Here is a 24539-nt window from a genome sequence, read left to right as displayed (position 1 = left end):
TGCGACAATGGCATTCATCTGTCTGTCTCCTTCATGACGCATCAGTACAGCTCATGCATATTTAAACTACTGTTACACCTGTCACCTCTAGATATGGTGTTCTTGATCTAAGAGAATGTTCCATTTGGAGCCTTCATGGAACGCATGCGATCCCCGTGTGGTTCTTACACAACTAGTCGTCCTCATCCTCATCCTCGTCTTTCTGCATAAACTTGAATTCGGCCGCTGTCGAATTTCTGTATCGATCCGTCCTCATGGCTTGCATCGCTCCGACCGCATACCTCTGACCGAAATTACGCAGAGCTTGTACCAGCACATCGATGTCGGCTTCGATATCCTTCGCGGCTACATACGGCTGTATCAGTGGCCGTACTTGAAATTGCGACGTCCGTTATACAACGGTGTGACTCACCAAGCGGGTTGCCCACAGAATGTAACCTCTTCATCTCCCTGATCAGTATCTTGGAAACGAACGACCATCTGCGACACGGTCATCAGCACAGACCTTTGGATCGACAGAAGCCTTCCGATGTCACTCACGTCATGGCGATGAAAACGTCCAGTTCCGAGGTCATGACCTCCGCCGACACGAAGCGAACGGTTGCCGTCAGCCTCATAGCGATGTTTACTGATATGGTATTTTCCGCATTGAATGCGAAGACGTCTTCCATGAACATCCAGGCGCAGCCAAGAACAAAATGCTACATGGTTATGTTACCCAAGTCAGCTTTGAGCGATATACCTTGTAGTACCTCGCCCAAGGAATTGGGCTTGCACGATGGCGAGTATGAGGGGATGCGCTCACCAGGGTTATCAAATCCTTCTTTCCTCCGGTGAAGTGCCAGTCTTGAAGCTTGCCGTCCCATACAGTCCAATTGGTCCTCCACTCAACGGGCAGATCGTCCTCTATTCGCAACAAAGCTTGTTTGACTTCTTCGTATGCTTTCGGTGTCCTGATCTTCGCACATTTGGTCCACAGTTTGTTTCCCGTATCCGCACTATCTCTCCTCGGTGGAGGGTTGCTGATGTTCTCGCCCGTCGGAGAATCAAAGGCTGAAGCCACGAATATCTGTGAGAACAGGTAATCATCGATACCTGAAGGGGGTGATCGCGACGAGCTCAAGGAAATCGATCGATCCCAGCCCTTTTCCGGATCGAGATACATCAACTTCGAAGATCTCTCCAGGATGGTCATGGCACGAAGACGGACATTGATGAGTGACGACTCGGAGTAGTGCATGAGAGGTTTACGGTCACACGGAGGGTTGAAAATCGAAGATATGGAAACATCGTCTTCTTTGCTCACGAGACCCTGCAGACCCATCATCTGTTCAATAGGACAACGCACTGGGATGGAGACGCTTACGTACCAGCTCGTACTCAAACAATGGTCTTGGAAAAGGTGTGGTGATGACATCATCTGCGATTACGGGTGGCCATTGCGTTGAGATGGAACCACATCGGTCGCATATGTATATAGACCAACTACAATGTGGTGAAGAGGTATCAGCGAGGTCAAAGTAAACTCCACAATGCCACTCACAAGGCCCATATACGCTCTGCATGCTCAATAGGATCCTTGGCAGGCGGGAGTACGTACGAACGATGTCGCATCATTCCTTCTAGATCCGCGTTCGGAGAGGGCTGAACAGGCTTAAATACTGACGATTGGATATGATGCAGACCGCACGATATCGCTAGTCTTTATGTGAAGCAAGACTGTCAGCTTGGATCCGATTCGTCAGTCGAGTTGTATGACTCACCTTGCCGCTTGACCGGTCATCATCCACCCCTCGTGGTATCTCGCTTTGGAGAACTTATACACCGCCAGAATCGTCGATGCTCGACAGGCGTCCAACAACCTATCGGCATGCATGATTGCTTCTTCCAGTTGGCGACTTGCAATGGAATAAAAGTGGGGTTCCAGTTGACTGATCGAAGGAGACGTAGAGATGCGGGACGCCATAGTGTACATTGAATACAGAAGACAAGGATGGGGTCGCTTGGCCGGTGGCAGAGTGAGACTGTCGTTGTCGAAGCGGTTTAGTATTTTTTCCACCTGCCCATTGGGGCATGCAACTGGACGCACCTGGCCATGAATCTGGGTACGTGGAACTCCTGACCGAACAATCTCATCGACGAGAAGAACAGTTCCAGCCTGACATCCGATCGCTCCATGAGCTCTGGTAGTACTTAGTGTAACAAAGACTTACAAATGGTCCCTTGCAACTTTTGGTAGATCCGCTGCGTCAAACCAACCTCCTACCAAGGTGAAAGCCTCCTGTTCTATACTCGGTTGCGCGTTATATCCAGATGTCCCTGGACCGGCAGGCTGATCGGCCAGTGAGGATTCGGTCACACCAAGAATCCATTGTTTACCGGGACTCTTAGGGGCGTGACTCCATTGCGGTCCTCGAGGCTGGCCATGCGGTTGCGCCCATGAGGGGGTCTTTTGAGGTGGGGTATCGGCATCGGCTGGATGCTGAACACCGGTAGCGTGAAGAAGTGCGTTGAAATCTTTATCAGTCATTGTGGAGGAAGACTCGTTGACAGAAGGCACGTGAGCATGGTACAGCGCTTGTCCATTGGGTGAAGGGTCAGAAATAGAAGCCGAGGATATGCCGCTTGCCGATGGATGAGCATAGCTTGAGTGGGCACTCGGACTGGCATTGGAGAAATCCGGTATCCCCGTATTGGTATGTTGATGGGAAGTCAATCCGTCGAAAGTGTCTGGCCGTTGCGAAAGTGAAGTGGCAGGCATCTCGGTATAGAAAGAGTCTCCGCTTGTAGGGCCAGGCTCGGTAGAAGCAGATTGCATCGAATTGACCAGACTCATGAACCCGGGATCCAGTGTCGAAAAATCGAATAGACTCTCGTTTGGTTGTCCGCTATTTCTTCCTGTCAAGGGTACTGGTGCCTCCATACCCGCACTTGTACTCCCTAACAGTGACGTCCCAAAAGTAGGAAAGATGTTGGCTGTGGAATTTTGGCCAATAGCATTGAAAGCATCGAGCATGGTGATATCAAGGGTATCTGTTCCGGAGAACAATGTGGAAGACGATCCAGCCACTCTTGGAGGTTGCTGTGAAGAAAGACCTGTGGAGTCAAGTGCCGAGTTCATGGAAGTTGTGCTGTTCCCACTGGAAGAGTGATGTATGAGAGGGGGTGCTCCTCTCCTAGCAGACTCTGCGCTCTCTCTCCGTCCTCCAGTTTGACTGTTCTCCGCCGGTCCACCTGTCAACAGCTTCTCCAGCTGCTCTACCTTATCCTCGAGCTGTTTCACCCTACTGATGGGCTTGCCATTGTCGTAAACACATTCTCGTCCCAGCTTGGCACAATGCTGACAGGTCGGTTTCGTTGCCGAACATCGGATTCTTCGCTTCCGACAATACAGACAAGCGTCTCCCCGACGAAGCGGTGGCGGATGGTTGGAATCTTCTTTGGGCATCGGTGGGCAGGGTATCTGAGCTCACTGAGGGACAGACAAGGGAGCAGATGAGTGGAAGAGGGACGAAGGATAGCGTGAGATATTTACTGAGTTAGTTGTTGTTTCATCATGAGGAGGATAAGGAAATCAAATGAGATCTCGGCATGCTGTGTTCACAAGTAAGTGCTACAATTACACCTCGATCGGTGAAAGCATCTACGAGATCGGAGACCCCACATAGATCTCGCGTGGTAATCATCATCATTGTTGATAACCCACTGTTTGACTGGATCCAATGATGGAGTGACGTGGTATTGAATAATGACGCGTGATAAAAGCGTGGCACAGACCGTCCAGGATCCGTGTTTCAGAAGTTGCATCATTGGTATGGCGACACATATAAACATGTACGCGGCCCAAACCTCTTTCTTCTTCCTTTTCCTTTTCCTTTTCTTCCCATATTCCGCATTCCACATAGGAGTATCACCAAGCATTCGCGGTATTTCATCCGATCTTTCCAAGTTCAGATAAAAGATGATGAGCGGACCAGGTGAGTCTGACAAAAACATGGAGACCAATGCTGTGACATCATTAACATTCTACCATCAGCATTCAACTTCGGGGAACTCGACAGTGTCGATGCTTGCATCGACTACGTCAAGTCGCATTCTGAAGCTGAAGTGCTCTCCTTGATGTCGCATTGCATGTCTGACACCGAGACTTTCCACAACGAAGCGAGGGAAATCTCTAGGCGTACCCAGGCTGAGAGTAGGCGATTTTTCGACTCAATGGAGACTTCTGATGCGATTGTGAGGCGCAATCATCCGCATGCCATACGTGGAGGGAAACTGATATCGTGGTCCATGTATAGCTCGTGAACGTGAGGACGTCACGCAGCGGACAAGCCATCTGCCCTGTCCCTTCCAATGGCAAAATGTTCCCCGACAATATGCCAACGGTGAGCTGCCCGTCTTTCGAAGTACAACATGCTCTTGTCCATCTTCTCGATCTATGATATGCCTTTCCCCTTGACCATCTGCCTTTCTACCTCTTTTGGCATGATTTCATGTAGTTGACGCTGTCGCCGTTCAACCAGGAATTCCGTCACATCGAAACCTTCGAAAATCTCCTCGCCCTCCCTAGAAAGCGTCTTCGTCAATGGTCAGAGTTCTATGAGCTGAGGTTCCGTCCTGGGATGAGTCAGGCAGATGAGGTGGCCAAACTTTGGAGTTTTCTGGGTGGCAAACTCCCGAAGAATCGGTCACAGATGCTGAAGAAGAGAAAGCGCTCTGATCTGTCGGGAGGAAGCGATAAACGTGCGCCAAAGACTCGAAAGTTGGTGAGGAAGTGAGGGAGCTGGTGTGCTTTTCGCGAGTTCAGGGAGCGATGTCCTCGTTCGTGCCTTAGGTCATTCTCATCTGTTGATACTGTATACACACATCATGAAGAGACACATTCAACCTACCGTCCATTGTACACATCTGTAGTAACGCTGCTCAATCAAGTCTATGGGAGTCGCGTTCGCATACAAGTACTTTGATATGCATGATCCCCCATGGAGGCCTGAGCTGATCTCCTGCACCGGATCCAGGGCAAGAGTCGGAGGTGAGATCCAGAACGTTCATTGAATTTCTACTCGACAGGGGATCCAGTCAACTGTTTCACCTCAAAGTAAACAATACTGCTATGAAATAATTTTTCTTGTTCATTTCAACCATCAGCCTCTAGAACGACATTAAAATCTCTTGTCCATTCCCTTCAGCACCCACTCTTCTCCTTGGACAACGCTGAACCATGGCACAACCTCAGCCACCCGATCCTCCTATTATAATTGTCCCTCTTCTTCGCAATCATGAGCTGGCGCAGAGACATCCAGTCTTGCAGCAAGCATCCATCCCGGTGCCAGTCTCTATCGAAGACTCTTATCAGGTGGCGAGAATAGCCCAGGCGGTCGAGAATGACTCGTCGTACGGCAGGAGGATCAAGTTAGCGGTGCACGAGTTGCAGCTGCGAGTGGTTCTCAACTGTGAGTACCAAAGTCGAAACGACGTTGAGGTATGAGTGTTCGAGGAAAGATTATTGTTGACTCTTAACGCGCCGATGTCCTGTGTTCACAGGCGTAGTAGCTCCAGCACGACCTCCCCCTCCAGCACCTCAATTGCCGGTCCGACTCATCTTCCGAGAAGAACTCAATGTCCTCAACAACCTGTTCGTCCGGTTGGTTGGAATCCCTCCTCAAGCAGTGGCACTTCTGTTGCGCGCTTTCGTACGAATGAGACGTATGATGGAAGAGCAGGTCGGTGACATGCGCAGGCATGGGGACGACATACAAAGAGTATTCAGGAGGACAACAAACATGAAGTTTGTGGTACGTTCTATACAGATATGCGGCCTTGATTGCATGTGGATATTGACGATTCGATTCGACCAGGCCGACAATCAAATTAGACAGACAGCGGGGATAGAGATGCTACCAGTTCCACGGATTGCCGACGGGAGGACTCACCCAGAGGGTCTAGTGAGTTTGACTCGTGACTCCATGTCATAGGTATGACTGATGGTAAGTCGAATAGGAGGATACCGATCTCCAGGAATATCGAGACTTTAATGCCTTGAACGTGCGAGACACGCACGAATGGTTAGCATTCTATGGCCTCGCATTCAATCGTCGTTGGAGGTTGCGTGAAAAGACCACTCTTCTTTACCTTGCCCTCGGTGGAGTCTCCTCCGAAGTTTCTCATGTAGCGTAGACCAAATGTCTATCAGTTGATCGTCCCACCATGCATATCGATTTCACATTGTATACTCACCAGCGCACTGCCACATTACACCTCTTTACTTTCAGTCTGTCAATTGACTTAGACTCACCGCGTCTCTCTGGCACCATCCCCAGCCCGTTCAACCTACACGCACGTCAAAGCGGGAGGGGAAACGCCTGTGGAGAAACGGCGTGGCGTCGGTCATGGCTCCGAATCCTTGTTTCAGACTATTATTGAGATTACTGCGTCGTCATTATTGTATATAACATCCCGCACGTCCCCTCCCTTCCTTCTCCCTTCTTCACACGTTTTCTCTTTTGCACTTCCATGCCATATAACTACTCTTGGCTTGAACCACGTCTACAACACTTGATCACCTGCCCCTAGTCAAGATACATCAAGATACATCAAGATACATCATGAGCTATTTCTTCGGTGAGTACAAACCGAGAGGAATGACGAATCCGTCTAGTCAGCTGGGATGTATTGACGGGACCTTATGACTAGCATTCACTTACACCGACTTGAACGGGTACGATGGGTCCTTCGAAAATTTTCAAATGCCCAACATGGCCGAAGCGCTTCCCCGGTGGTCTCGCATCATATCAGAGTCTCAAAGGATCGAGAGGCAATGCGCTGAGCTAGTCGACAAGGCCATTGCAGATACGAAGGCATGTGGACATTTCCTCGACACACAACAGGCAATAGTGGGTCGTCTCGTACATGCTCAGTCTTGGATACCTAGGCGAGGTTGCTGACTATCTGTTTTCCTTGAGACTGTCAATAAGCTGATGTCTTCGTTGGGTGAACCGATCGCCGGTGTTCCTTTCAAGGGCAAACTGTTTCCGGAAGGTATGCCAGAGGTCAGTGATGTTCTGGGTCCCCATTTTCATCATTCGACAAAATCTCATCGCATCTAAAATCATTTCCGTCTCCAAGGAAGCGATAGTCCCCTTGTGCCCTTCTACGCCCCTTGAACCATCAAGCAGATAGGAACAATCGACGCATAGTGTGCTAACATCTTCACCCCGTCATCAGGAGTATCGGGAGATCGACACACTCCAATTCATTCAATCTCTTTCCGGGAAACACCTTCGTCAATGGTCAAACTTCTACGAAATTGATATTCCTGAGGCTACCACTCGCGCAGAAGAAGAAGCCAAGTTGTGGAAATTCTTAGGAGGTTTGCCTGTAGGTCGGGGACGGGCCGCAGGAATGGAAGCCAGAAAGAGAAGTCGAGAAGACGAGGAGGACGATGAGGACGACGAAGACTATGAAACGGAAAGAAGTGCATGGAAGAAGCGAGCTATTGTCCCTCGATGAGCTGTCCTTGAATTGGTCCTCTATGCCAAGCAACCTCTTTTCTCCTTCTCCTCTCAGCTGCATTATATATTCACATGAAGATGCGACACCCATTCTTTGGTTGTCAAGCGTCGTTTGCCCGACGAGGGCTCAGAAAACCTGTCCGAGCACCCACAGGGGAAGCTGGAGTGCCTCGTATGCGGAATTCAAAGCTTAGCGATTCTCTTCGGCCAAAAGGTGATACAGGTTGATTGATTGTCTACACGGGGCTGATACATCATGACTCAGCTATACACTTGCGCCCTTCGACCTCCTCAGGGGTTGCGAGCTGTGCATGTCTTCCAAAAACGACAGCTTGTAAGTACGGGTTGGTCGAGTGAAAGGCCTATTCTCTTTGTGCGTATGATCTTCTCCAATCTTGATCCTTCTTCGTTACTCCAACGACACCGTCTCTTGATACCAGAATGGCGCACCCAGCTCCTCCAGTCATTATTGACGATTTCCTCCGCAATCATGACATTGCGAATCGATATCCGATCTTGCAGCAGCCCTCTATCCCCGTTCCAGTTGGGATCAACGACGTCCTGCAGATCGTCAACTTTGCCAAAACGGTCGACCACGATGTAACCTCGGGCAGGAGGCTCCGGAGGGCGGCCTTGGAGCTGAGACTGAGAGTGGAGCAATCTAGTAGGTGCAGGACGTGAAACGGAGGTCACGCGATTAATATCCTAACAAGCGGTCTGACATTTGTATCTTTTTCTTGGCTTCCAGGTATTGCTGCCCCAGCTCGTCCGCCACACCCACCGTTACGCGTCTTTTTGATGCAGTTCCTTGGTATGCCAGCTCAGATCATCGCATTTGTGGTTGAGGAGCTTCTATTACCTATTCCGCGAATCCTCGAAAACTTCCGTAATATGATCCGACTCTTGACGGAAGATAGTGTTCAGATCGAAAGGGCCTTGAGGGAGTTGTCAGTGAGGGTCAGTTACCACTGCTCGATCCAAAGCCGCGAGAACCAAAAGCTAGACGCTGACATTACGTTCCTTCAACATCAGACCAACAATAGAGAGGTACAAACCGTAGGACAAGCCATGAGTCCTGTCCCTCGGAGACTTGACGGTCGCACACACCCAGAACGTTTGGCGAGTGACTAGAAACCTTCCCTTTCCAGAATGATCCTTTAATCTCTGATCTTAATCCAAATCAGGCTCATACGCATCTGGAGGACCATGGGGATTTCAGTGCTTTGAACAATCTTGATGTCGAGGAATGGCTGACGTTCTATCGGATCCGTTTTCAACGTCGTTGGAGGGTGCATGAGAAAAGGACACTGCTCTATCTTTACCTTGGGGGAGTGGAGGCCAACGTTCCTCACATCCGATGAGACAAAGTACATAGATGTTCATAGACTCCATTCGAAGCCGTATAAGTTACAGCAGCATGTATCTTGCATGTTTCGCCCAGCCCACGATTCGCCACACCAGACATATTTACACTTAGTTACTCCACCTGACAGAGACTCACCGCGTCTCCCTGGTTACATCCCATGCCCCTTCAAATTACATTCTTCCGCATCTAACCTATCTGTCTCTGCTCAACAATTTCGCACCCTTTACACGATGGCAGAGAACTATCAGAAGAAGGAGCTGTTGGCCATCATGAACACAGGAGCTAACAAGCGTGAGTAGTGTCCCGATGCGCCTGAGATCATTAGCTGTTTCTCTTCAAGTGTGACGCTGACTTGGGACTTACCCTCCACTTCCAGTCTGTGTCGATTGTAATGCTCCTTCGCCACAATGGGCCAGTGTCAGCTACGGTACTTTCATCTGTCTCGAATGTTCAGGTGTACACAGAGGTGAGCTACCATTGATTCGGTTGACTCCCAAACTTTTTCTCCATGATCTACCTGTATGGTATCAGTGTTCAGGTTGACTGACAGTCGACTTCTATGTGGCTGAACTGTAGGCTTTGGAGTACACATTTCCTTCGTAAGGAGTATCACGATGGACAAATGGTCAGACGATCAGCTTAAGAAGATGAAGGTAAGTAAATCAACAGCAAACCATTTGCAACGCTTGGCTGGGACTGATGTGCGGCGCGTTGTTTCATCTCTTAGCTCGGCGGTAACGAAGCTTTCAAGACTTTTATGGAGGGCTATGGTCCTGAAGGTGGATATGCAAAGGGGATGGGCATGAACGACAAGTACAACTCCTGGGCCGCGACTCAGTATCGCGAGAAGGTGAGTGGCATTCATCATCTTTCCACCTCGATGCTATCCCCAAGAGGCCACGAGCCTCTTTCTAGGTTTCTGTGACATCCTCCAAAGGCAACGCTGCGACGCGATATGCGCTGACAGAAATGTTTTCGCCTTCTCCAGCTCGCAGCAGCTTGTGCCGACCCACCCCAACCATGGTCCCCTTCTGCCCCTCCTCCTGCATCTCAAGCTCCATCTCGACCTTCGTCCGCCCAAGCTCAAACGCGTAAATCCCGAGCAGGCGGCGGTAGCGGAATCGGTTCCACACTCAATCCGTCCTCTCGGACTGGGAGTCCTTCCGTTCCTCAAGGTGGACCTGGATCTGGACACGAGGCATTCTTCGAACGAATGGGAAATGCCAATGCCAGTCGACCTGATCATCTCCCTCCTTCTCAAGGAGGTAAATATCAAGGATTCGGTTCCGGTCCTCTCCCATCGCAGTCGACCGACTACAGCTCCGGCTCTTTCGGTGGATCATCATCTTCAACTCATCCCTCGTACGCTCTCTCGAGTCACGCAGCACCGACTCTGGACGAATTCCAACGTAATCCCCTTGGAGCACTCTCGAAAGGATGGGGTCTCTTCTCTTCTGCCGTAGCGGTCGCCGGCAGAGAGATCAACGAGTCGGTAGTGAAACCTGGATTCGATAGAGCTCAACAACTCGCAGCAGCAGCGGCTGCTAATGAGAATGGTGGAGCAAGTGGTGGAGAAGACTGGAAGAGATATCTGTCGAGTGCGACTGAACAGGCTAAAGAGGCGACAGTTTGGGCAAGTCAGAGAGCAGGAGAAGGATGGGAAAATCTCAACGACGTAGCGAAGACTAAAGGCGGTCTGGATCTCAACGAACAACTGGGAAGACTGGGTTTGGGAGGAAAATCCAATTTGACACCGGCTCAAAGAGGTTATGGTCAGTTGGAAAGAGCAGAAGATGGGGTGATCACACCCCATGGAGCGGGTGGTGCTGGCGATGATGATTTCTTCGAAGCCTGGGATGAACCGACAAATGTAGGAACGGGTTCGGGATCGAAGCCCGCTCCGAAAGCGAAAGCTCCTGCCAAGAAGAACGATGGTTGGGAAGAGGATGATGGGTGGAAGGAGTTCTAGGTCGAGGTTTTTCTGACCGTAAGAAGGAGTACTGAGGAAGGACGATCTTAGGTTTGAAGGGCCCCAAGGATACTATCGATGAGACCGAAGACTCATCATACAAACAAGAATACATACATATTAGATATATATAGTACACCGATGATATACCCATGACCACGCTTATACAACATCACCTATTAACACATGATATCGTCGTCGACAACACGATCATTTGGGTTTCAACCATCTCCCAAAGCCTCGGCCAGATCCTCCTCCAGATCATGGTCCGACACCACCTCAGTCGGACTCTCCGTCCCAGGGAAGATCACCTTTTCGGCATCAGTGCCGTTCGTCGCATCCGAAGATAGGACGGTATTGCCGATGGCGAGATCTGGAATCATGGTAGCTATCAGGCAATCCAAGACCATACCGATCAAGTGGGCATTACAACTTGGATCAGAGATGGGTTCCAAGATCCTGACAACGTCTGTTGGTGTAGGGCAAAATATGATTCGGACCGGCCCTGAAGATAGGTCATATCAGCGTCCAGCAGTTGCGTCTGATTGCTTTTTTATCATGGTGAACGCGCAACTCACCGGGTATGATCTCGCCTAGTCTCTTCTCCGCCTTTGCTTTCAGGTCTGCAGCTTCATCAGGTGTCGGATCGATAGGTGATGGTCCAGGATAGCCGTCGAGTGGAAAGAGGAGCTTCTCAACGGTATCGATGAGGCGGAGCGATGTGCGAGGTGTGAGCACATGCACGTGAAAGAGATGGGGGATGAGTCTGTGAACGGGCACGTCAGCATTCGTGGTGAGGCACAGACGGGGAAGATTCCGTTGTCAAGAGGCCGACCGGGCTCATACGAAGGTGTCACATACCGATCCAATACAGGTCCAATCAGTGTCACAAGGATCTCGATCACACTCCAAGCTAGCCTCGCTCTCCACGTCTTCGCACTCAATCCGGCTCTTCCGTCCACTCCTGTCGTCTCTCTACCTACACCCAAGATCGAATCCATACATCTCGCGTGTTTCGTCCTGAATTCGGAAGGAGCGGGAGAGGCCGCATAAAGTGCCATGACCGAAATGGCCATTCTCCAGATCCCCCAAAGCACGCTCAAGATGGAAGCGACATGGTCCCAAACGATCTGATCGATCTTCTTCCCTCTTGCTCCTCCTTCGTCCTTGGACTCGCCATGTCGCCGTTGAGTGCCTCTTGACGAAGGATCGCCCGGTTCTCCCGCGAATTTGAGGAAGAGCGAATACCAGAACCATGGCTCGTACATTCTCTTCGCTACACCGGCGAATATCGATCTCGCAAGGACTTCACGTGCCATGAGTCTCTGGACATCTGGCTCTTTGTTCTGATGGAGTATCGTTGATGATAGCGTAGAGAGATACAGTGGTGATAAAGTGTATCGTCCACCTCCAACAACAATCCCTACTTCACTTCCTTCATCGGACAGACCAGTGGATCGAGATACGCAAAGAAGTGGTAATCTCGCATGATAACCATCCCCTATATCCCCCACCAAGCCGACTCCGACTGCAGCTCTCGCTTCCCAATATGTCCGGATGTGCAAAGTCAGGATGGTAGGTAGATCCAGGAGGAGGAAGTCACATATCCGATCGGGGCTAGTGTATATCTCGGTGAGGATGGGTGAGAGAGTCGGTCGGATGATCGTGCTGTATATGGAGGGCAGGAGGGAACGATCTCGTGTGAATCGAGCGTACCATGACAGGATGTATGAGCGGAGAGCTAGAGCGATGAGGTTGTGAAGGCTGAATGAGGGTCATGAGATCAGCACGACGTCAATTGAGTAGCCATCGAACAGGTATTGATACGATCCATACGGCATATATGGGGATTATGTCGAAGGGGTATAAGTCGAGGTCACTGACCGCTCGTTGATCAGATCGACCTCATCGCCATCTCCTATCACAAGTTTCGGGATCTTCTCAACATCGTCGAGGGGGAACAACAACCGTCTATACAGAGGCAGATGGACAGGCGATCTACTTCGAACCAGGGGAGGAGCAGGAACGGTGGAGGCGGTCCCGGTGTTCAGCGATGGTTGTCTGAGAGGCACCGTCTGAGTCGTCTTGCGAGGTGGTAGAGGCGGTGGACGGGCTGTCTGGGGAGGAGGGACCGGCATGGATCATGGGCTCATTTCGACGTCGAGATCGTGGTGCATGTCAGAAGATCAAAGGAGTTGAGTAACGACCGAAGATGGGTCAAAGGGAAAAGCCAGTCTGCATTGTGGCACTGTGGAGGATAGATAGACACCCTTGTCATTGACGTCCCTCTTTTACAGATCACCTAGCTGTCTACACCAATGGGGCATAGCATCCCCACCATCGCAACTGTTCCATTGGACACTAACGTCGTGTCTCTTCGACCGAGCCCATGGTCTTTGAACGTGAATGTGCGGACGGATATAAACGTGAATCACCATGAATTATCCTTGGACCTTTGCAGGATCACCGCTGATAGAGAACTGTACGACGCGTCACGCCCGCACTCCCCAGCTACCGCACCAGTTTCGGATCCACGTCTTGCCATTGTTGCTTCATGTATGTCTCTCTCCGCTCGCCTGCTTTCGCACTCAATGACGACGCATCGGTTGTCGGCACACAGACACTCCCTGTCGATTGAGAAGCGAAATGCGGGGGGATGCACCACTCACTGGAATCATATCACGTGACCGAGCTGTCGACCGACCCGCTTATAAACCCGAAACGCCGTGATCTCCCCGACAGTGTTTATCACAAGTCATCTCTAGGGTCAAATCAACAAACATCAAGCAGGGGACGGAGATACGGCGTCATCACTGGGAAGAGATTCAGATTGCAACATATATAAGAGGTGACATCTCACGCTCTTCACCTCTTCTTCTTCTCCCTCAACCAAGCAAACCAGACCAGATCAAACAACCCTATTTGCCCTCTCTCACCCTACCCACACCCCCAACAACACAACTACATCACAATGTCTGGACGAGGAAAAGGCGGTAAAGGTTTGGGCAAGGGTGGTGCCAAGCGACACAGGAAGGTGCTTCGAGACAACATCCAGTGCGTCCATTCTTTTCTTACTCGAGATGAAGAACCGTATCACTGACTCGATTCTGCTCGCAGGGGTATTACCAAGCCCGCCATCCGAAGATTAGCTCGACGAGGCGGTGTCAAGCGAATCTCCGGTCTCATCTACGAGGAGACTCGAGGTGTCCTCAAGATCTTCCTCGAGAACGTCATCCGAGACTCGGTCACCTACACCGAGCACGCCAAGAGAAAGACTGTCACCTCTCTCGATGTTGTCTACGCCCTCAAGAGACAGGGTCGAACCTTGTACGGTTTCGGCGCTTAAACCGAGTTTTGTTTCTCGTCGAACAAACAGACCAGGAAGGAAGGGAAGGAAGGAAGAATTGGCTGCCTGGGGATTTGGGGATGTCTTTTCGTATTCGCTTGTTTTATCTTCTTTTATTCCCGCCGCATTTGGCGATGCATTTCTTTCACCATGACTTGGAATGATCGTGACTTTTGCACTCGACGCAGCATGTCGATCCGATCTGATCGTGATCACACCTTCCCATGGCTATCCTGACTGGCTCAAATGCCCATGAAATGCTTGTGGTTCTACCTGCTCACTTGTTGAGGTCTTCCTCTACATCGCGCACGTGATTTAGCGACGCTGTCATGTGGCTTCACCGGGCATATGTTGATCACATTGATCACATAAGAGTGTGCGGCACACGCCCAATGACCGAAGCTGATGGAGACGCGAGTTTTGACGGTCAGTCTTCGGCGACAGCATGTGTCCTCCAGGACCTATCAGGATCCGTCACCTCGACGGTGGACCACAGGTCCTCCGCGGATTTGACTCCGCGTTTCAGACCTGCTGCTCTCATGTCCACCCTCCAGGACGTGTTCCTTCGAGAACAAAATCGTGCCTGTCCAATGAATAATGCAATGCTGATACATCTCTGATCTCCGGATCTTTCCAAACTGGTCCATCTCCCCAATTCCAACGCTTAGAGCACAACAATGGTGCTGGGTGTATATCGTGAGGAGTTGTAAGAGCTCTTGCCGACCTGGACAAAAATATTTAGATCAGCATGTAACAGGCAATATGGGGTTGAATCCGGAGTGATAGCATGAGGTGACATGCCGCATAAGAGAAAGCACTCGGGGAGAGACAGCAACGGAAGCAGCTGACCCCAGCGACGGATGTCAAGGTACGGTGTTCGCCATTCCCTCGTCCATCAAGCAAAGTTCCCGAAGGACCTGTGTATCTCCATGCTACACCTTTTTCCACGGATATCTCAAGCTTCCCGGCAATGCTGCACGATCCAAATGATCCGAGAATGTGGATAGAAACATAAGCTCACCTCCCATCCAGGGTAATCGCTCATAATCTCCTTCTCTCTCGCCAAAGCAGCCTGTGAACGTCTGTACGCGTCTCTGTCCTGTTCGGCAAGGATCAGGGGGACGAGGTAGATTCTTGACCAGGCCTTTTCCCGCTTGAGCTCTCTATACATTCGTGTCATTGCAATCCAGCATCAGCCCAACTCTTAAACTGCGCATGTTTCAAGGAGATAGCTGTGATCCGCTTCTGCTGGCTCCCAGGTTCACGCCGTCATGATGTAGTCTCACTCACCTCTTCTCCACGTTGGCGGCACCCAGTCTCCAGAAACCAAAAGCGCAGATTGCAGCTACACCGCCGAAGATCATGGCTCCTGAAGGACCACGAAGGGGAAGATTACGCTTGTATCGAATCGTCTCGTATCCCCCTGACGGGGGCATATCCCTGGGAGACCGGGGCGATCAGCTCTGCATCCTCTGTGCAGCTGGATCCCAGACTCACTGCTTGAAACCGTGTGACATTGTGAATGTCCCGTATGGTGCTTCTGGAGGGGAGAGAATTGGACTTGTTGTTATGGCCTTGAGTAAAGATGGATATGGACGGACCAGTCAGAGCAAGCAACGAGGTCAGCTCGACGGAGCCAGCCTTAAGTCGGTGATTTTTCTCGCAGAGCACTTTTCGATAGTTTATCCCGGGGCACCATCTCCCCCTCTCCCAGTTCCACTTGTTGTTGCTCAGTTGTCGTTGTAACAATTTGTATCTGTCATTTCAAGATCAACAAAGCCTACAGCTGTGGTCAGCTGGAAGCGACTGATCGTGACGAGGATGATACGATGCCCTGTGCGGATACCATGAACCGTCTCACGAACGCTTTCTCCTCGTACGTGTCACCGTATTCCATTTCAGATGATTGACTTACGTCAATTCACCTCCACCGGCTGACCTCGATTTCCTCCTGGTGTCCTTCAGCGCTATCCCAAGCTCTGGATCCGATGCATCTTCGGTCCATGCTCGGGACTCTTCTCGAGTCTCTTCCCCACTCGAACCGTCATTCTCTTCCTCGTCACAAATACCTCCACGGCACACGACCAACATTGATCGTCGAATCATCACGCAAAACATAGTATATGATGATCCGCGATCAATCTATCATCCTTCACCTGCTGAAGGAGCAGGAGGATCGGGCTTCTCGGAATCTCGTCTCTTGTCAAGCCTGACAAGACAGGGTCGACCAGGCTTCTTGAGACATCTGACGGACGATGGGACAGGTCGGAGTGGGAGTCAGGTACCTACTCCCAGAGTGAGGAGTGGGAGCAGGGAGAGAGACAAAGGTGTGAGAGTGAACTTGATGGCTGCAGCCAGTAGTTCGTCAAGGAGAGGATGGAGGATGAATTCCGCCACGGGAACAACTAGGTTGAATGGTATGGCGCAAGGAGCAGATGGGAAATATGCAGTAGGTGGAGGTCAATGTGAGTGACAACCCGTTTAAACTCGTGCATGATCTATCTTCAGCGAGATCCTCTTAACAGCCATCAGATCACTGACTGCTTGCGCATGTAGATCTTCGTGTATTCCAAATTCACTATCCAGCGAGCGGATCCGCTACACCAGTATTCAGTCAAGACGACACCTCAAGAGACAGAACGACCATCGCAAGAGGGTCAGGAGGGGTCACTATATCCGAGGTCGTCAATTTGTGGAAGGGCTCATGGCCTGTCGGCAAAGGTGTCAACGATCTAGATTGGGGTGTAGGAAGTGAGTATTAGCCTTCTCAAAGTGCAGATCTTTCCTTCGGATTTTGACAAATGTATGATATAGCTTTCGAGAACAAAGTCGTGACAGCCACACCGAGCGGGAATATTATGGTATTTGACGTTGAAAGAGGGAAGCTCGGTGAGTGTCCTTTCAGCTCTAGGGGTAGTGAGACCACGTCCCTGACTCAGCCTTGCACTGCAGACAAAGATATATCGAGCGGCACCTTTCGACCTATGAACTGCATCAGACTGTGTCGAGTTCCTGCATTTGGACACTCGGCGCTCACAGGTGGCACTGAGGGGTCTGTTCGGTACTGGGTAAATGCCCTGTCCAACACTTGTTTCCTGGCTTATTTTCAATTACTATAGGACCTCAGAGAGCGTGATCCATCAAACAGAAAGCAGATCAAGCACTCATCGCCGGTCACGTCGCTTTGCTTTGCTCCTAATGAAGCTTCCCAATTCGTTGTGGGTCTCGAAGACGGTTCCATCCGACGATACGATTTCCGAATGCCAACGAAGAGTATCGGAAAGGCATATGGTGCACACGGGAGCAAAGCGGTCATGGATCTAAAATGGAAAGAAGGCGATGAACGTGAGGGTTCGGGAGGAAGCTGGCTGGCCAGTGCGGGGGCAGACAAGATCGTGCAGGTGAGAGAATGCCTTGGTCGGGTCAAAGCGAACGCTGACTACAAATCAGATCTGGGATATGAGTCGACAATGGGATAAATCACCTACACCGGTGCACACTCTTCATACAGCTCACCCAGTTCGGCGGATAGCTTGGCGCCCTAATCATCCGACCGAATTGGTGGTCGTTCCCCTCACCCAACCCCCCTCATCGAGTGGCTCTATGGATCCTTCCTCCCCTAACCCGAATAATGCCAAATCTGATTCGGACCCGACTTGCTCTCATACGGACGAAGAGGCTCATCTTGAAGTATGGCATGTTCGGAGGCATTACATCGCCAAATATGCTCTACAGAGTCAGGATGGAATGGCCGTCGACATAGCTTGGGCAGATGGCGATAAATCCCTGGTTGCTTGTTTCCAGGGTGGCGGATTTGCTCAAATGGACATCAAAGGAAAGATCGCCAATAGCAGCTTAGCCCTACCATTGGAATTAGTCCCTAGGCAGGTGGTGAGCTGGAGTCCGAGAGGAGAACTTGTGTATGCTTTGGACAGATTCAGACCGGGAGAGCTTCCGTTTGACGACCTGTGAGTCCTATGGTTGACGAGAATGTCGTGAAGTCAAGTGAGGATCGCAAGTACTGATATGGTGAATTGCAGCAAGCCTGAATACGCTAATCACTGGGACAAAGTCGGTCGACAGCCGAGCTCCGTCTCCGATCCACCGTACGAGCCCCAACAATCAACAGGCGTCCTCCCATTTCCTGACACCGATGAAGCGGAATTCGCGTACCTCGCCAAGTGGTACAAGCTAGAAGGCGATGCACCAGAGCAGCTTTGCCAATGGAACAGAGACATCGCCCAATGGTGTGGAAGAGACGATGACGCTCGATTATGGGCTTTATTGAAGGTATTGATCGAGGAGTTCGCGCCATCGACAGATGGATTCAACGAGGATGTTTTCAGTCAACCGCTTCCTTCCACAGCCCAGATGCCGTCCCCCTTAGGCATGTCCCCCACCGCGGGAGCTGAATCGCCAGTCTCTCATCAGACAACCAAGAGGGGAAGCTACGATCGTGCGCCAGCTCCTATACCTCTAGAGCGAGTTGACCAGGCGTTATTTGACATGTCCACTGATGCTGTCGAAGATTTGTCGTCGACGACCTCTTCGTCATCTCATTCTGCCAGATCATATTCTGATTCGGAATCGGATGAAGAAGACACCACTCCGCCTCGGTCTCGATTCCTTGCTTTCGCTCCTGTCGATGTTTTGGTCAAGAGGCCAAACGAAGGCAGACATCCGTCAATAGCTACCATAACGCCACAAACGATCTCCGGCAGGACCGCACGTGAAAGGGGCAGCTCTTCCGATTCCTCGGATGGCAGTCCACCGGGAAACTCCGAAGTTAAGCCCAGCAACACCGAACGCCCTTCGACCAGCGGTAATGTAGGAGGCACCGGTGGTGCCGGCGGTGCCATCAGCGCAGCAACAAGCAAGAAGAGTAGCCTCTCGAAGATGACAGCTTCTAGGGTCCTGGCGGCCTCAGACTTTCCTGACCCTTATGGGATCATACCTGAATACGCTGGCTCGTCGTCGCGGACAAGCAATCGGTCATCGCCCATGTCCACCGTCCTCAACCAGTCCACGCGAGCTTCACCATTGCCCTTGACATCTATCAATAATGGTGACTCGTCCCAGAAACAACCAGGATCAAGGGACCACTCTCAGACCAACACACCGGTGATAGGTAACGAGACAGAGAAACAAGCTGTTGGGGTACCGCCTGGGATAGACGGCGCTCCAGTACGAGCTCCCGTGAAAGGGAGAGAAAGCCTGTTTGACAAAAAAGATTGGGTCGAGTACAAGAAAAGAAGAGTCGAAGGTCTGATGATCTGGTGGCAGAGCTGCGTGGACGACGTAAGTGGGGCTTGCGCATGTTATACGAGGGGGAAGTGTAAGATGAGACACTGACGGCGATTCGACCTCTCAGGGAGATATGCAGCTTGCCACTGCTGTGTATGTGGTCGGGTCTGCCGTTGCTACCTTCCCCAAGGATCAGTGCGAGCGGCTGGTATATTCATACGTCGGTGAGTATGACCTAGTGTGCATTCTCTTCACCGCTGTCTTACCAGCGTCTCTTACATCTATAATTCCTGGCCTAACGCCCGCCCTCAGATATGCTCGAAAGGCACCGACTACCTATCGCCGCGGCATACATCCGGCGGCACGCTCTTACACCGTCCCTCGAGACAACAGCACAAGACGAAGGCATGACTCACACTTCACATTGTCAACAATGTGGCAGGTCGACGGGAAGCTTAGAAGATATCGGTGTCGAAGGCAAGGTCTTCTGGTGGTGTAAGAAATGTCGCATGGGTGCGAAGACTTGTGCCGTCTGGTGAGTCGGCTCAGTACACGCTTCCGAGTGACAGAGTGGTTGGTGATTGACAATCCTCTGCTACAGTCGAAAACGAGTCAAGGGGCTGTGGATGGGGTGTAGGAAGTGTGACCACGGCGGTCATCAGAACTGCATGCGGCTGTATCACAGTGAGTAGCAGTCCATTCCTCCTTTGTATAGACCTGACTTGATGATTCGGAATTCGATCCCAGGTCAAGCGCCTTTAGTACCGCATGCTAGTCCTTCCGGTATCGCTCCGCCGGTTTCAACCGCTACCTACCCGAGTAATGCCTCTGGCTATGTCTCTGGCTTCGTATCTGGTTTCGGGACAGCGACAAGTCTGACGACTACGGAACAATCGGATTCTCATAGTAGAGATGCAGCAGGAGCCGCAGAAGGTGTACATTTAGGAGGAGGTTGGGGAGTTTGTCCGACAGGGTGTGGATGTAGATGCAGGAGGGTGATCTCTGCGGTCAATGACGCAGTGGACGACAGTGTTGTATCATAGTTTGATTTCTTTCTTGCATGCATGTGACCGGCAGCTACCCTGGCATATCTTCACCGAAGAATGTCGAACAGCGGACGAGGAGGCGGAGAAGATAACTGCATGACTGGACGGAAATGGTCCAGACACATGAATGCTATAGACTCAGAATGCTATAGACTCACGACTCACCGATCAAGATTCGCAGACAGAACGATCAGTCCGAAGAAGGATCCAGCGTGGTCTTGTCAAGGGCTTGTGCCGCGAAGTTGATGGCATGTTGATTGGCTGATTCCATAGTACACGCAAAGAAAAAGACAAGTCAACCAGCGGCTATGTCTCTCGACGGTTCTACGACAAAACGGATGGAATGTCGTCTCTCACTGACCCCGCACGAGGAGCCCTGTCTGAAACCTGACGGCGGCGACACGAACGTCTGGAGTGGGTCCCATTATGATCATGGTCCAAGCATCTTTTCGGACAGATTCAAGAACCTAAACCATGTGATGGGGCGGTTGCAGGAAGCGCAATCTGTCTTGCCAAACCTGACCTACCTGACGGGATACAGAGCAGCGTTGGGATGATTTTCCAAGCAGTACTGGGACGTCCATCCTGGGTGATGCAAAAGTCAAACAAGTATTGGTTCTGTTAGAGAGATCGAAGAAGTGTTGATGACGATTGCTAAATGACAGGGTGGGAAACCTCGTTGACCAAGTTACCAACAACCAAATGACGAGGTAGGTCTGCCCTGGTGAGTGTAAAAATCTCGACGGGAGCGACAACGAGAGCTTGCTGAAGCCCAAGCCCAAGCCCCCCCGCAGAATGCGACCCAAGCTCGCAGTGCTGTCATGGAGTCTCCCCAGCCGGTCCCCGTCGACCGAGCCCGAGCCCTGCCTGCTGCTCCAAACGCAAGCGTCAACCCGGGCGGACAAAGCAACTCAATTGAAGAAACGTTTCGAAACTGGATCAGTATAGAGACGCCAGCAGACTTGAGCACTTGGACGGGAGTGAAGAGAATCAACGCATCGGATATCATCAACAATCTGAACTCCTACCGGGTTCCACAGACCTCAATCGCAAGAGATACCGTGGAAAGCCATGGGGCGCGGTGATAAGGTATTTGCCCAGAATCAGACTCAGCGGCAGGTCCTTTGATAATATAAGTTACTTGACATGGTCAACCGTCATGTGGATCGATCACAGGGTGATGGCGAGAACACCGTCACTTTCGTAGAGCCTGCGACCTTCGTCAACACCGGCTTACCAAGGTCCACCTTGTAGCCCACCTGCTTTGGATTGCGATACCGATTGCACGCAGCCGGTCTGTATTTAACGCTTGGCCGCTGCATCCTTCTCCCTCTTTGTTTCCTCATCTTCCTGCATTCACCGTCTGTGCCGCCAGCTTGTATGAAAACCACATGCGTGCATCGAGTCTATGTTGGGATCTCGCTCTCTGCACCCTTCTTCCTCTTCCTCCTCTTCTTCTTCCCCTCCCCATCTGCACCTCCCGCCTCCGAAGCGATGCCTCCTAACTCCTCCGCTTTCCTCTTCCCTTGTGGGGTTTCGTGCTCTACGCCCGTGGCTTGGACTGACACTCCATCTTCCCCACCAGCTTTCGCTTCTCTCTGTCTCTCTTTCCTTCCTTTTCTCTTGCCCGCTCTCTTGTTCCCCCCCACATCCGCATACCCGTTGTCCCGCATCCTATCCGACGACTCTCCGCCTTGGTCCCTAGACCTGTTCTCCTCGCCCCATCTTCTCTTGCTCAGCTCATCCTTCAGCTCTCTCACTCTCTTCCCAAGACCCATCCCGGCCATGCCTATCCCTCCTTTCCTATATGGCGCGATACTCTTCACTCCTACAACCTTGTTCAGTTCCTCGTCTGTCGCTAAGAGGATCTCGACGGGTGAAAGACCGAACGATGTTGGTAGCGCTTTTGTATACCTGAATTTGGTAGGCAAGTCACCGATCATGTCTTCATGGTCGAGAGCTCGATATTCGTCCATCGCTTCTTTCACCTTCTTCGCTTTGTCCGCTACGGAAAGCTCGGCCTCCTCCGGAACAATATCAAACTCGGGTGAAGGGGCACGATGTTTGTCCTTCTTGCTTCGCTTTCGCTTCTTCTTCGAGGGCTCATCGTCGACAAAGTCCGCATCCTGCAAGGTTTGGACGGGGTTAGCTAGTATTTCATCTATACGTGATGATCACACTTGCCATGTTGATAGGTCCATCCTCGTCCATTTGATCGTACGACTGGTCCACGTCCATCTCGTGGCCTTCTGCGTCATCCTCCTGGTCGAAGTCGTCGTATTCAGCGTCACCGAGATCGTCATTCCAGATTGGTTTCCCATCTTCGTCCTCATCCTGTAACTCAAGATCAGCAGACCATTCGATCGACTTCATAACAGTATATTTCCTACTCACATCTGCTTCTCCGACCTTATTCAACATGCCTCCCACCACTTTCTCCCACTCTCCTTCATCCCATTCTCCGTCCAGAACCTTCTCCAGTTGATCCCAATCCACCTCACCTTCGACACCCTCAGCTGCCAGATCAGATTTAAGACTAGCCATTCTCTTCTCCATCTCTCGTCTCTTGGAGCCCTTCTTCTTCTTGAGCTCTTCTTCCTGTGCAGCCTTTTCAGCAGCCTTTCGCTCAGCACGTCGAGCACGCTTGGTCTTTCGCACGTCGTCCGGTCGTCGAACGAGTGAAGGGATGTCACGAGGATGAGCAGCGATGGTTGATGCACCACTACGATATGAACAAATGAGCTACGCTCAGAAACGATATGAGGACGAAACTCACGGTTCCTCGAATCGGAAGTTATACTCCGTTTCAAACTGTTCTGCCTTCTCATCGAACTCATCCTCTTCCTCGAGTAAGCCCCAGGGATGACTAGATGACGAAGCTTTGAACTTCGACTCTGCTTCTTTCTCTGCTTCCTCTTCCTTGTCCACCCCGACGACTTCATCGTACGTTGGGACATGATCATCTGTTCGGTCGATCCATCCACGGTTTAATATGTAGCTGCGAGGGAGATATCAGCTTCTGGCCCATGAATCCCTAACGTCAGACGAAGGTGAACTCACTTCATCAAGAAATCATCATCAGCCTTAGCCTTCCGAGCCTTCTTCTCTGCTTTTCTCGCGATCATCTCTTCTTTCTCAACCTTTGAAAGCACCCTTGCCTCTTCCTGCTCTTCCTCTGCGTCACTGTCTGGTGCCGTATGCTTCGTGACTGGAGCGTCACCCATTCCTAACACTTTGCGGACCTCTTCTTCGCCGCCTCCCATCTCCAACAGAAACTGTCTGTATTCCTCTTCATCTTGGTCTGCCTCGTCTTCGTCCTTGTCTCTCTTTTTGGGCACAAAGTCGTCCTCTTCATTGTCATCATCGTCTGATGCCAAAGCTTTGAATGCCGAAACAGCTTGTTCTCGCAGCAGTCGTTGGGATTGGACGTATGGTAGTGGTTCGGGCTGTTGCTCTTCGTCCTCGTCGTTTGCGTTGTCACTTGACAAAAGCTTGCTACGGTGATAGTCGGCCAACAAGTATGGCTGATCAGGAGAAAGATCAATCAGCTTTCAAGATCGAGACAGGAAAAATACCAATCGAGGTTCTATACCCACCTTCGCCGCTATCTTCTTCACTGTTCCCGCTTGCAACCCCTTCTCCTGAGCTTTCTCTTGCGCCCTCTTCAATTCTTCCTGCAAGATATTTTCCGATCCATAAACCCCCGGATCCTTGCTCTTGATCTTTCTGAGCGTCCTCAAGATAGCAGCGTCGAGAGCTGGAGTGAGTTCCTGTCCATCTTCATCTTCCGTGACGTCGGATGACGAGTAATCTGATTCTGAACCAGATCCGGGATCTGAACCGGATGCTGAGCCGGGAGAAGGTATGTGTGGCTTGGATCTCGATGATGAAGCTGGAGGAGAAAGGTCAGACTCTGTGCGTTGAGAGCATTGAATAATTGTGCTGGCCACACTCACCTTGCATGATGTCTACTGATAGAGCTGGAATGCAGACAAGCAAGATTTGTTGACCAAAATAATCACAACTGGGTTCCAACTTTTCAAGTGGAGGCTTTGTG

The 24539-nt window shown here is 51.0% G+C and overlaps 10 protein-coding genes across 10 annotated transcripts; 6 read left to right on the top strand and 4 right to left on the bottom strand.

Moving 5' to 3' along the window:
• Positions 1-172: 172 nt before the first annotated feature.
• Positions 173-3448, bottom strand: IAR55_005094 (uncharacterized protein; the record flags this gene model as incomplete). Its single annotated transcript, XM_066948188.1, has 9 exons — positions 173-345; positions 413-480; positions 541-701; positions 806-1312; positions 1371-1485; positions 1544-1702; positions 1764-2024; positions 2090-2158; positions 2214-3448. The coding sequence occupies 9 exons, from the start codon at positions 3446-3448 to the stop codon at positions 173-175; spliced, it is 2748 nt and encodes a 915-aa protein (XP_066801647.1).
• Positions 3449-5221: 1773 nt separating this feature from the next.
• IAR55_005093 (uncharacterized protein) lies at positions 5222-6177 on the top strand (the record flags this gene model as incomplete). Its single annotated transcript, XM_066948187.1, has 4 exons — positions 5222-5453; positions 5545-5795; positions 5859-5945; positions 6001-6177. 4 exons carry the CDS (start codon positions 5222-5224, stop codon positions 6175-6177), a joined length of 747 nt encoding a protein of 248 aa, XP_066801646.1.
• Positions 6178-6977: 800 nt separating this feature from the next.
• On the top strand, positions 6978-7509 carry IAR55_005092 (uncharacterized protein; the record flags this gene model as incomplete). The annotated part of the gene is made up of 2 exons (XM_066948186.1): positions 6978-7049; positions 7225-7509. The coding sequence occupies 2 exons, from the start codon at positions 6978-6980 to the stop codon at positions 7507-7509; spliced, it is 357 nt and encodes a 118-aa protein (XP_066801645.1).
• A 443-nt stretch (positions 7510-7952) lies between these two features.
• IAR55_005091 (uncharacterized protein) lies at positions 7953-8642 on the top strand (the record flags this gene model as incomplete). The annotated part of the gene is made up of 3 exons (XM_066948185.1): positions 7953-8175; positions 8260-8468; positions 8544-8642. 3 exons carry the CDS (start codon positions 7953-7955, stop codon positions 8640-8642), a joined length of 531 nt encoding a protein of 176 aa, XP_066801644.1.
• A 465-nt stretch (positions 8643-9107) lies between these two features.
• Positions 9108-10846, top strand: IAR55_005090 (uncharacterized protein; the record flags this gene model as incomplete). Its single annotated transcript, XM_066948184.1, has 5 exons — positions 9108-9168; positions 9254-9343; positions 9454-9530; positions 9605-9727; positions 9866-10846. 5 exons carry the CDS (start codon positions 9108-9110, stop codon positions 10844-10846), a joined length of 1332 nt encoding a protein of 443 aa, XP_066801643.1.
• A 221-nt stretch (positions 10847-11067) lies between these two features.
• Positions 11068-12984, bottom strand: IAR55_005089 (uncharacterized protein; the record flags this gene model as incomplete). Its single annotated transcript, XM_066948183.1, has 4 exons — positions 11068-11351; positions 11425-11612; positions 11708-12610; positions 12731-12984. The coding sequence occupies 4 exons, from the start codon at positions 12982-12984 to the stop codon at positions 11068-11070; spliced, it is 1629 nt and encodes a 542-aa protein (XP_066801642.1).
• An 833-nt stretch (positions 12985-13817) lies between these two features.
• On the top strand, positions 13818-14192 carry IAR55_005088 (histone H4; the record flags this gene model as incomplete). Its single annotated transcript, XM_066948182.1, has 2 exons — positions 13818-13900; positions 13964-14192. The coding sequence occupies 2 exons, from the start codon at positions 13818-13820 to the stop codon at positions 14190-14192; spliced, it is 312 nt and encodes a 103-aa protein (XP_066801641.1).
• Positions 14193-14856: 664 nt separating this feature from the next.
• Positions 14857-15709, bottom strand: IAR55_005087 (uncharacterized protein; the record flags this gene model as incomplete). The annotated part of the gene is made up of 4 exons (XM_066948181.1): positions 14857-14916; positions 15214-15355; positions 15483-15632; positions 15690-15709. 4 exons carry the CDS (start codon positions 15707-15709, stop codon positions 14857-14859), a joined length of 372 nt encoding a protein of 123 aa, XP_066801640.1.
• A 330-nt stretch (positions 15710-16039) lies between these two features.
• IAR55_005086 (uncharacterized protein) lies at positions 16040-20479 on the top strand (the record flags this gene model as incomplete). Its single annotated transcript, XM_066948180.1, has 12 exons — positions 16040-16068; positions 16158-16657; positions 16749-16943; positions 17007-17081; positions 17145-17260; positions 17312-17593; positions 17643-18160; positions 18233-19490; positions 19564-19660; positions 19749-19971; positions 20038-20120; positions 20184-20479. The coding sequence occupies 12 exons, from the start codon at positions 16040-16042 to the stop codon at positions 20477-20479; spliced, it is 3672 nt and encodes a 1223-aa protein (XP_066801639.1).
• Positions 20480-21888: 1409 nt separating this feature from the next.
• On the bottom strand, positions 21889-24445 carry IAR55_005085 (uncharacterized protein; the record flags this gene model as incomplete). Its single annotated transcript, XM_066948179.1, has 7 exons — positions 21889-22608; positions 22667-22816; positions 22877-23204; positions 23259-23480; positions 23543-24006; positions 24079-24374; positions 24439-24445. 7 exons carry the CDS (start codon positions 24443-24445, stop codon positions 21889-21891), a joined length of 2187 nt encoding a protein of 728 aa, XP_066801638.1.
• Between the last annotated feature and the right edge of the window lie 94 nt (positions 24446-24539).

This window comes from Kwoniella newhampshirensis, chromosome 9 (genome assembly GCF_039105145.1).
Source record: "Kwoniella newhampshirensis strain CBS 13917 chromosome 9, whole genome shotgun sequence".
In the NCBI taxonomy this organism is placed as follows: Eukaryota; Fungi; Basidiomycota; class Tremellomycetes; order Tremellales; family Cryptococcaceae; genus Kwoniella; species Kwoniella newhampshirensis.
Note: the sequence above shows the minus strand (reverse complement) of the source record. Positions and strands in the feature narration are given on the sequence as shown.